The sequence below is a fragment of the Oreochromis aureus genome, linkage group 13 (assembly GCF_013358895.1).
Source record: "Oreochromis aureus strain Israel breed Guangdong linkage group 13, ZZ_aureus, whole genome shotgun sequence".
Taxonomy (NCBI): Eukaryota; Metazoa; Chordata; class Actinopteri; order Cichliformes; family Cichlidae; genus Oreochromis; species Oreochromis aureus.
In genome coordinates this window covers 35,663,180-35,674,563 of record NC_052954.1, presented here as the reverse complement: position 1 = coordinate 35,674,563, position 11,384 = coordinate 35,663,180, and the positions used below count along the sequence as shown (strand labels likewise).

Here is an 11,384-nt window from a genome sequence, read left to right as displayed (position 1 = left end):
AAGAGCTCACAATTGTGCAGTCAAAATGTAAACTAAAAGACGCTGAGCATAATAACATAGACAGATTTCACAGCTGCTCTGTTCCCAACTTCTACTGCGTGACTGACAGCCTGGAGTTTGAAATCCGCCTAACCATGTCTCTGAACAGGTGCCATTTATGGTCCTTATACACACAACACGGTAATATTACGTTGACGCACAGTACGTATCACTCCGCGAGGCTCCTCGGTAGCCGTAATGCTCCGACAATCCATCAAGCGGTGCAGCTCCGTAGCTTAGCAAAGTCGAACTAAAACATTTGTTGACAGATTGCTGAGCGCTGTGTATCACATAAAATCGGTTCGCGGTCATCAAGCACAACCACAATTCATACAAAAGGCGCGCAGTCAACTTTTGAGAAGATGAAAGGATTTCAGGCCGTGCATGGCGTTAGTGTGGCTAGCTCGTTAGCGTGGCTAGCTCGTTAGCACGTTGACGCCGTCCAGCCACACGCACGGGGCGATGCGCAGTAACTCATTAACGGAGATTTGCCGTGTCCATCTTGTCGCTGCCTGCAGGTGAAGCGATGGGGAGGAGGGGAGTTGTGTTCAGTGAAGGGAGGCGAGGGTCGAGTAACGTTGCGAAAAGACAAAAGAGAGGCAAACTTGCGGCTCCGCAACTATAATTATAACGTAACATAGACTATATCGATATAAAGGATATTGTCACATCTTATATCTCGTATAAAAATATATCGATATTTTTAAAAAACTCGATATATCGCCCAGCTCTAATATACAGTGCAGCTCTTTTTATTGATCTAGCAGAAACCTTTGACACTGCTGATCATGGCATTTTATGTCAGACATTACTGGATACCTCTGCTCGCTCTCTTCACCTTTTAGATTTTCTGTCTATGGCCAGGCATTCAGATTTAAAACTGGCTGCAAACCTTTAACACACCACTGTTCTCAGGTTGACTGGTCCTCATTAGCCCCACGCAGGATGGTTCGTTGGTATCACTTTCTGTATAAATCTATTATGGTTTATTGTCCACTTATATATCTGAGTATATGTTGCACAAACAGTCACAGACTGCAGTCTCAGGACATCATTATGTTCGTCGTTCCATCAATTCGTACAGGGCTTGGGAAGACGGCTTTCTCCTTTTCTGCTCCGTCCTCATTGCACAAGGAGCTGAAGCTCTCTTGATTTCACTTGCAGACTTCAAAAGACGTACAAATGTTTCTGTGAAATAGTCTCTGGGGACTTTTTGTTTCTTTTATTGGTGTAATTTTTGTTTGTTTGTCGGTAACAGGTCTCTCTTGTAAATGAGGGATTGAGTGTAAATGAGACTGTGTGTGTGTGTGTGTTTGTACCTGACAACAGTCTGATGAAGTGGGTGTGAACAGTTTTCAGAGGAGCTGCAGTCCAACACGCTGAACTGAACCTGGTGAGAGAACTCAAACAGTCGTCCTGCAACACACACATTATCAGGTTACCAAGGCAACCGCAGCATCTGTCGGAGACCGAATGATGCACAGAATTCAGTAATCAGTACACTGATCTATAATTAAATTCGGTGACCTCTTCTTAAACCCCACCCCCTCTGTCTGATCATTCACAGCTCTTCTTTGTCATAAACAGTGTTACCTGTCGGCAAGGTAAACTTCCAAAAAGTGGCTTCTCCTCATCCATTAGCAGGCGCTCTGCAGAAAAACAAAATAACAGGACAACCTGTGACCTCTCAGGTGGGAGCACACCTGTGTCAGGTGTACACCTGTCTCGGGTGGTTGTGCGTGCACCTGTCTCGGGTGGTTGTGCGTGCACCTCTCTCGGGTGGTTGTGCGTGCACCTCTCTCGGGTGGTTGTGCGTGCACCTCTCTCGGGTGGTTGTGCGTGCACCTCTCAGGTGTGTATACTAGAGATGGCACGATACCACTTTTTTATGTCCGATACCGATATGAATCCGATATATTGTATTCTTTAATCAATAAAACAGTTTTTTAAATATCTTGCTGCATTTTGTATAAGTTCATACTGAAGTTTAAAAAAAAACAAACACTAAAGCTATTCTGTTATACCTGTATGCAAAAAATACACTGCGCCCAAAATATTTCATAGTTCAGCAACACTGATCAATCTAATAAACTTGAACCTGCTCCATCCTCCCTATTCTGGTATTTTAAAGAGTACTTAGCAGAAATATTAAGCAACCTAACTAATAGGGTTGCAAACTCCCAGCAAAAAAAAAAAAAAAAAAAAGGAAACCACCCCCCACCCTCCACCTCATGATGTTTAATCGACGTGAATAAAAATGCTCAGAAATCAATTATTTTTCAAGATTAAATAGATTCAACATCTTTCGTTAACAGAATTGCAGACTGCACAGATACTATATAAATTCATTACTACAATACAATAATGGATTTCTATACATTTTACATCAGATTAAAACTTTGGGTGTAAGATTCAGATAATTATTTATTAAAAACTAGACATTTTAAATAAGAATAAGAAAGAAAAGTATGTCTTTGTGCCCCCTTTTCCCTGTTCATGCCCTGTCGGCCCCCCTGGCTAAACTTTGCTAGATCCGCCCCTGCACAGTTACCAGCCATCAGCTACGTAGAAAAGGATCCTGGTGTAGAAAGTAATATTAAATAAATTCTAACAAGAACTTAAACGTGCTGCTGTTGTTCAGCGGCGACAAACAAACAAGAGAGACGGAGTCGAGACAGAAAAGCCGATCAGCTGATCATTGATCAGTTTCATGATTGAAGCAGCAACAGGAGAGGGAGGGGGAGAATGAGAGGCAGTCATAAGCTTAACGCGGGAACGCTTTATAAACATTCAGAGATGAACTTACACACTTGCTTAACTTCTCTCTGGGATAACTTCCTCGGAGATGAAATGCCGGATTGCTAGCGAGGCTACAAATACACACAGCCGCTCTATCATGTGACGCATACTGCTCCAACGTGCTACGGTGATGAGCTGAGTTACGCCATGTCATAAGTTTTGTGAGGTGCTTTTTTGATATTTAATGGATCGGATTACATTTTTTATTTCCCTCCGATATCCGATCCAGTAATTTAGGTCAGTATCGGACCGATACCGATACGTAATATCGGATCGATCCATCCCCAGTGTATACCTATGCTTTGAATGGTGTAGGCGCAGGAGGACCAGCTCAGCACCGGGACTCGGGGGTCCTGCTCGTTGGGGTTCACCTTGAGTCCCACCTTATAGGTAGACAGGCTGAAGGTGGTAATCATCTCACTGATGCTGCTGGAGAACGGGTTCCTGTGACATCACAATGACATCATCACCACATAATATCCCATTAGGTTATTGATCAGGATCAGTACAAACAGCACGTGACTCACTGTGGCGTGAAGTCAACTTTGAACCCTTGAGGAACGACAGGCTCCGCCTCTTCTGCTGCACCTGGAACACACATGCATTAATAAACATTAACACACACACAGCTCAGTTTGACTCCGTTTTCTTACAGGTAACTCACCATCAGACTGCGTCCTGTGTGCAGAGTGCAGAGCTGCTATCTGCTGATTGGTTGTCTTAAGCCACACCTCCAAACTAGGATTTTCAACACTGAAGAAAAAAAAAAAAAGAGAGAGAGAGAAAATCATTCACACAACATCAGGTAAAAACCAGGAACTTGTGTACCTGTGGTTAGCACAGGTGTGCTTATTGTGTGAGTGTCTCACTGCAGTCAGGTGAGCGTACCTGTGGTCAGGTGAGGCTGCGTGCGGTAGCATGGGGATCACAGTGTTGCTCAGACACTCGCAGAGCGGACATAGGAACTCGCCGTTCTCCACGTCGTAGCTCGTGTGGCCTCTCAGACGCTGCTGACGCCGTTGCTCCTTCAGCTGTACCGCCTCAAAGTACCTGAACAGAGTGAGGACAGGTGTAACATCCTGAGAGCCAACTGGAAGGTGTGCAAGTGAGGGGAGTCACCTCTGCCAGCAGGTGGCGTGCATGATGTGTCCACAGCTGGCGGTGTGAATCCCTAGACAGAGGTCAGGGTGCATGAACAGGGGATCACGGTGCTCTGAAACACACGATAACAGGTTAAAACCTGAACTTTGACAGGTCACTCGCCTGATGATGTCAAACTGGAGCTCTGCCCACCTGGGTTGGGCAGGTTGCAGTGGCGGTTTTTGGACAGAACAGTGGACCTTTGGACAAATGCTGCAAGCACCATTGCTCTGCTGTGACCTCTGATCTCTTGCTCTTCCTGACACAGGATACAGGTGACCAGCTGTCGGCGCTCAGTCCCTCCCACCCTCCTGGGACCAACGGCCACCTGGGACACACAGGTGAGCTCTGCACTGGGAGGACTGTAAAGCAGGATGGAGAGGATCTTTTAATATTCTCTGAATAAGCTCTTCAAACACACATGTGCTCTGCAGCAGGTAAGTCCACAGGTGTACCTGTCCTTGCCTGCACTTAACGTTAAGTGTACTTAATATTCCAACAGGTAAATATGGCTTTGTACAGTCATACCTGTGCTCAGCTGATAGTGAGGCGTCTAGTAAATGTGAATGAAAGTAAGTAGGTATTAGGTGTGTACTGGTGTAAATATGCAGTTGTACCTGTGGCGGGTGGCTGACGTGGACGCCTCCAGCTCCTCCATGCTCTGCTGGAACAGCTCTTTGTTCTCGTTGATGAAGTGTTTCTGCATCTCTGACATCTGAGCCATGATCTTTTCCCTACGGAGCCTCGCCATCTCCGCCTTCCTCTTCCTCTCTGCCTTATCTTTGTCCTTCATCGTCTGCAGCGCGGAACCAATCAATGCATCACTTAATCAACACATCAGTTAATGAGCCAATCAGTCAGTCAATAACCAGGGAAGAGGAAGCAGTGCTGAGTCTCACCTCCTCCGAGCCTCTTTCTGGGCTGACGGTAAAAGAGGAGGCTGACGATGTTCGCTCTCTCATCATTTTGATGTTTGACACCATCTACACACACACAGAGATCATACTGATTCAGTTTCTCACCTTCACTCTGGTGTTAATTTACAATGACATCACAGTGACATCAGCGCAGCGGTTACCTTGAGGATCCAGGGTATCATGTCTTTGTGGACTTCCAGGTGAGGAGCGTTCTGCAGACTTTCCAGCAGAGCCAGGACACTTCCTGAAGTACTGGGTGCCTCACCTGGACCTAAACACACACACACACACACACACACACACACACACACACACACAGGTAAACACACACACACACACACACACACACACACACACACACACGCACAAGTGTACTAACGTGTGATCTTGCAGGTGTAGTTGAAAGTGACATCTTCATATCCGCTGCTGTTCTCCAGCTGCTGCTGCTCTTCCAGCAGAGCCATGCCCACCAGGTGGAGCACCTGCAGGTGAGGTACACACACACACACACACACTTTGAATAGGGTGTTTCATTTTATTTAGGACAGAGGGCGCCCTCTACAGGTGGTTCTGAAGATCACAGTGATGATTAAAGTGAGCCATTAAAGCTCTTCATGCTGATCTGACACTGATGAACCACACACGAGGAAACAAAAGTGGGACGCAGAGTTGGCTATCGAAAACACAACGCAAATCTCCGCTTTCACTCAGCTTCCTCACCAACACCAGATCCCTCACAAACAAAAGAGAGGAGCTACAATCAGAGATGTACTACAACCGTGTTGACTGGGAGTGTTGTCTACTGACTGTAACTGAATCCTGGCTCCATCCAAACATCCCTGATGCCCCAGTGGAGTCACTGGGCTGGACCCTACACCACCAGGACCACAACAAAGGTAAGGGCAGGGGCGGTAGGACTGCAGTTGTAACAACCCAACTATAAACAGGCACTGCTCACCGGAGTCAGAGGTCATGTCCATTCAGTGCAGGTCCTTTGATCTACCTTGCAAGCTAACGGTAGCCATAGTTAGCATTGTTTACTTCCCCCTGATGCTAACGTTAGCTCAGCACTCAGCCACCTTCAACTTATTATCAGTAAACAGCAGAGAGAGCATATCTGTCCATATCATTGTGAAGGACATTATTGGGCATGTTTGCAATCTGTACTATACAAATTCCACCAGCAGGTCAAGTGTCCTACCAGGGGGACAGTACAGCCTGACACATCTGACCACCTCTCTCTGCTCCTCATCCCTCCCCTCCCTCCCCTCCCTCCAAGCACCCAGGTCATTAAAACATGGCCAGATGTTGCTCTCCTTGTTTTGATCTGTCACACGGGTCCATCTTTGAGCAGCAGGACCTGGACACCTTCACTCAGTAGGTCCTTTTCTCAGCCCCCTACTTTACACCCTGTACACCAACCCACCAACCAACGTCATCGTCACGTATTCCGATGACACCACAATTGTTGGGCTCAAGTCTGATGGAGATGAGATAGCGTACAGGGCGGAGGTACAGAACTTGTCCCGTGCTCAGAGAGTAACCTGAAGCTGAATGTCCTTAAAACCAAAGAACCCATACTGGACTTCAGGAGGCACCAACAGCTCCACCTAGCTCTCATTATAAATGGAGAACGGGTGGAATCTGCACCCCACCCACCCACCTCACCAGTCTGAGCCATGGGACCTGTCTCAATATGCGTACTTGCGTTCTCGTGTACTCGTGATACGTCATCTTGATGACTTGTGTGGACTTGGTACAGCCAAATATCCCAGAATGCATTTCGTCCAAAACTCAAACATGGCAATAGTGGAGGAGCGCAGCTAAAAACTTTTAAATATGACTCTTTCCGGGTCACAAAATAAACTTTTTAGATACATTCAGGCGAGGATGTAGCTGTGTAAACTTCAAATATCTGCTCGATTTATCCAGACATCACATATTTGAAAAAGTGCTCCGACGTTTTCGGAGACGTCTGTTACCTACCAGCTCGATAGCTGACCGGGAGGTCAAGGGTCACTAGAGCCGGCAGGAACAGCGAACTCCCGGCACATCGTTTTCAAACCACCTGTGGTCTTTGGCTACTGAGGTTAAACATAATATGTAAGTCACTTAGATAACTTAAAAATGTTATTGTTTGGTTTATTTCAGTGTTTTATTTGTTCCTGAGTAAATCGGTTTGGCTGAGATCAAAGTTCAGCTTCATAACATATTAATCACAGTTACATTAAGACAGTGGTTCCCAAACTTTTTTTGCCAGGCCCCCCTTTTTTACAAGAAAAGTGTTCGTGTCCCCCCACTACCTAACCTAACCAACCCCCCCAGGGGCGGGCCCCACACTTTGGGAACCTCTGCATTAAGAGGCGACGGCAGTAAAAACTGTGACATCATCGAGTATGCTGGTGTTCCAATTGTGAGTCTGTAACCCGAGTACGGACCTGCATACTTGAGAATTGAGAAAGGGCCATGGTCTGTACACCCCCCATCACTCAGGCCACTCACACTGTTCAGACCACGTCTTTGGACTGGTTCCCAGACCTCTGCTCTTCAGTGTGTCAACCCTACCCCTCTTGGTTATTTATTCCTGCTGTCTCATTTATATTTTATTTCATCCTCAACAACAATAAAGAGCTACTCCATTCTAAACACACACACACTCACCCTCTGCAGCATGGACTCAGTCCAGCCCCCCCCGCTGGGCTCCACGGCCCACTGCAGCACGGCGCCCTCTATGGCGAGCAGCACGTCACACTGCAGGAGGTTCACCAGGCTGCCGAAGAGAGGGCAGAGGGGGGGAGGAGGGGGAGGGGGGAGGGCTACACACACAAAGACACGTTACCATGGTGACTATGTCATCCATCAGTCTTCCTGCCGGTGTTACGGACAGGTGTGCTTACCTGTGTCCTCGCCGCTCTGTCTCCTCAGCTTTCTCTGAGCTTCCTCAGCCTGAAACAAAGGACGCAGCATTACCATGGCAACAGCCTGTAATAATAATAATAATAATGGAGTGCATTTATATAGCGCTTTTCGAGACCCTCAAAGCGCTTTAGAATTCCACTATTCATTCACTCTCACATTCACACACTGGTGGAGGCAGCTACAGTTGTAGCCACAGCTGCCCTGGGGCGCACTGACAGAAGCGAGGCTGCCATATCGCACCATCGGCCCCTCTGGCCATCACCAGTAGGCAATAGGTGAAGTGTCTTGCCCAAGGACACAACGACCGAGACTGTCCGAGCCGATTACAAGGCGAACTGCCAACTCTTGAGCCACGATCGCCCCAATAACGATCAATCAATAACGCTTTGATCCGCATCCAGATCAGTGAGCATACCTTTGACTGGTCAGCTCTGCTGTAGTGATGGAAGTACAGGTTGAAGTATCTGTTCCACTCAGGGCGGAGCTCATACAGCCCTCTACCTGTCACACCTGGTTTCCTGTTAGTACAAATACACAATACGACAGTCAGTACTGCAGTCCAAATACACAGTAATACACTCAGTACTGCAGTTATTGTATCTTAGAGCTTAATGACAACAAAGAGATATTTTAAGGATGCACGTGTATTTAAGGTGGACTGATGATATTTGAGGTGGAAGACTGACTTGAATGAAGCCACGCTGTCGATGACTCTCTCCAGCCCAGTCTCCTTGTTCCCCTGAAGACACAAACTCAGGTTAATACATCAAACTAAAAATGTTTCAGCGCACAGAAGTAAAAACAGTAAATTCCCTGTGCTCAGGAACACTAAATAACAAACAAACTAACAAAATGCAGGAAAACATTTTAGCCTCAGGTAAGTCAGGTTAACTTGTTCAGCAGATCTTATGAGTTTAACCCTCTGGGGTTACCTTTGATTTTACCCATTTACTTTGCCTTGTTTGGTATCATTCTTTTCAGCACGACCTCACATGTCTGAATTTACAGTTATTTTTTCATTTTGACATACTGGTATACTAGTATGTCATACTACTACAGTTGTATTAATTATATTTTTTACTGTAACAAACACAAACATTAATGAATCATTTTCATTATTTGAAATGCAAATATAAACTGTACATTTTAAAAACCTATGCACAAGTTATTTGCATCTATTTACCTAAAAATGCAGCCAAGGCGGGGGTTTTATAACCATTTCAAACTATTCACAGAACAATCAGGTGTTCTGCATCAAATAACATGCCACACAAATTATTTGTGCCACTCCAAAAAATAATTTCTGTCCACTATAAGATAAAGGAGAACATCACAGCCTGATACCTGCAGGCCTGACAGCAGCAGGTGTATCCCTGCTCCTGTTCACACCTGGAGACACAGTTCACACTGTAATCTGCCTTTGGTGGCTTTTTGGCAGCAACTGTGACATTCAGCAGTCGCCTCATTGTTCTAACACACACAACAACATCAACTACACTACTTGTGTAGTTGGTGGGTAGCAGCGTACAGTTGTATGTACACCCTAACTACACAAAACTACCCACTAACTACACAAAACTACCCACTAACAACACAAAACTACCCACTAACAACACAAAAGTACACACAAACTACATAAAGCTAAATAAAACTACCCACCAACAACACAAAAAACTACATAAAACTACCCACTAACAACAAAAGTACACACAAACTACACACCAACTACACACTCCAAACACACTAAGTGTCACAAATCTCTTTCTCTGAACTCTCTCTCTCACCGCTGTCACTCCTAAAACTTCTCCTTCTTCCTAAACAACCAATTGTCACATGTTGCCATATCAGTTTTTGATTGGTCGACATGGTACATTTTTTCACCAAAAGGAAAGCGGTGCTTTTTCTTTCTTTTATTTTGTCACAAGCAGAGAGTGCCGATAGTATTCAGGAAAAAACATCAGGTATATTTTTGATCATGACTCTGGTTTTTCGTGTCCTATCAACACAACTTAAAAACTTGTATATAGTTTGAAGTCCGCACTTAGACTTCAAATTTGGAGACTCGGGTTGGCTGCATCTTGTTGCTATGTCATCTTGAATTGGATGTGATTTGGATGTGCCGGCGCGTCCGTCGACCCCAGAGGGTTAACAAACTTTTTAAAGCAGAACTCACAAATACTTTAACAAATATGTAACAGCAGAACTAAAAAACATTAACAGACAAGTGAGGGTCTCACATTCTCAGGTAGAGCCTTGGCCAGCTCGCTGTGAGCCATCGGTCTGATGGACAGCAGGTGGATGATTTCTCTTCTGACCTCATCGTAAGGCTCCACCTGGCCGACGCCCGCCACGTACCGCTCACCTGTAACACACATTCAGAGGCAGTGCTAACGTTGCACCTGGACAAGACGACCTCTCTGACTCATTTTCAGAGGAGACAAACTCACCGACCACCATAATGATGAGGTGAAGCATCTCTTCGATCAGAGTGTTCTGCTGGACCAGGTCCTGAAACACAGGACAGAGTGGGAGGAGGCAGTCGTACACCTGTAGCGTTTAACCTGCATAGTCCATTTTTGCCATCTAAACTCGAATGATTCAACATTGCAAACGGATTTTTGAGGACTTGAATGTCAAACACGGCGTAATGTGAATGTCTGACCTGCAGACGTGATTCTAATTTCACGTTACGTGCAAATAAACAGACACGTCAAAGCGACCTGCTGTGAAATCTGACTTCTTGTCTGTTCGTGCAGGTGTCTGAATTTAATCTGCTGCAGCTTTGCTTCGCCTGACGCTGCAGGAGCTTTAACATAACAATCTTTGGAAATGTATCTGTGTCGAGGGTGGGGCCGATAAGCTTAGCAGTAACGTCACGGCGTCCTGACGACAGAAGAGGACTGACCTTGTTGGCCTCTCTGTATCTTTTCCTGATGTCTGCGGTGCTGAAAACGTGAAACAGTTCAAATCGACTCAGAACGATCATCAGGAAGTGGTTTGGATCCATCATGGACGCCCCTGCCTGCACCCAACCAAAAACAGCAGCGAGCGTGAGCAGAGAGTCTGCAGCAACGCTTCACAGAGGCGTTAGCGCTGCAGAGTCAGCAGGTCACACTGGTAGAATAAGTGGAGCGTCAGTACAGGCGAGTTGTACCTGTAGCATGATGATGTCTTTGTCGAACATCTCGACTCGACACTTTACATTGTGGTAATAATAAATCTGAAACAACAAACAGCAGAAACTTAGCCAATCAGCATTGATCCCTTCTGCATTGATAAACAGGTTAGAACTCACCTGGTTAATCAGTGAGAAGCCGTTCCTCCTCCACATTCCAGCATGCACCTGGGCACAGAGCACCAGGCAACGGAGGGGGAGTTCGATCAGAAGGGGGGGGCTGAGTTCACCCTGAGGGACACGTGGTATCAATAATCAATGAATCAAACTGGTTTGAAAATAGCGTTTCCTATCAGGGATCAATAATAATCGGATATATTACTGACCAATGGGAGCTGCTCAGGGAAACGAGACGCCACCTCTGTTCTGCTGAGGAGGACGTGCAGACCTGAGGA

General features: G+C 45.9%; 1 protein-coding gene across 5 annotated transcripts in view; it reads right to left on the bottom strand.

The window, feature by feature from the left end:
- The window catches only part of ubr2 (ubiquitin protein ligase E3 component n-recognin 2), a 78,940-nt gene that overhangs the window by 5,853 nt on the left and 61,703 nt on the right, over positions 1 to 11,384 (bottom strand). For all 5 annotated transcript variants that reach the window (XM_039621913.1, XM_039621914.1, XM_039621916.1 and 2 more), the window contains 22 exons: positions 11,316 to 11,377; positions 11,110 to 11,220; positions 10,969 to 11,034; positions 10,720 to 10,836; positions 10,262 to 10,322; positions 10,052 to 10,176; positions 8,501 to 8,553; positions 8,230 to 8,332; positions 7,793 to 7,841; positions 7,557 to 7,711; positions 5,275 to 5,377; positions 5,057 to 5,166; positions 4,878 to 4,961; positions 4,596 to 4,774; positions 4,132 to 4,340; positions 3,958 to 4,051; positions 3,727 to 3,888; positions 3,503 to 3,591; positions 3,366 to 3,426; positions 3,134 to 3,282; positions 1,633 to 1,688; positions 1,359 to 1,455 (listed from right to left, as the gene is read on the bottom strand). In XM_039621913.1, the coding sequence (XP_039477847.1) occupies positions 1,359 to 1,455; positions 1,633 to 1,688; positions 3,134 to 3,282; positions 3,366 to 3,426; positions 3,503 to 3,591; positions 3,727 to 3,888; positions 3,958 to 4,051; positions 4,132 to 4,340; positions 4,596 to 4,774; positions 4,878 to 4,961; positions 5,057 to 5,166; positions 5,275 to 5,377; positions 7,557 to 7,711; positions 7,793 to 7,841; positions 8,230 to 8,332; positions 8,501 to 8,553; positions 10,052 to 10,176; positions 10,262 to 10,322; positions 10,720 to 10,836; positions 10,969 to 11,034; positions 11,110 to 11,220; positions 11,316 to 11,377 (2,295 nt within the window). The remainder of the gene's footprint in view (positions 1 to 1,358; positions 1,456 to 1,632; positions 1,689 to 3,133; positions 3,283 to 3,365; positions 3,427 to 3,502; positions 3,592 to 3,726; positions 3,889 to 3,957; positions 4,052 to 4,131; positions 4,341 to 4,595; positions 4,775 to 4,877; positions 4,962 to 5,056; positions 5,167 to 5,274; positions 5,378 to 7,556; positions 7,712 to 7,792; positions 7,842 to 8,229; positions 8,333 to 8,500; positions 8,554 to 10,051; positions 10,177 to 10,261; positions 10,323 to 10,719; positions 10,837 to 10,968; positions 11,035 to 11,109; positions 11,221 to 11,315; positions 11,378 to 11,384) is intronic.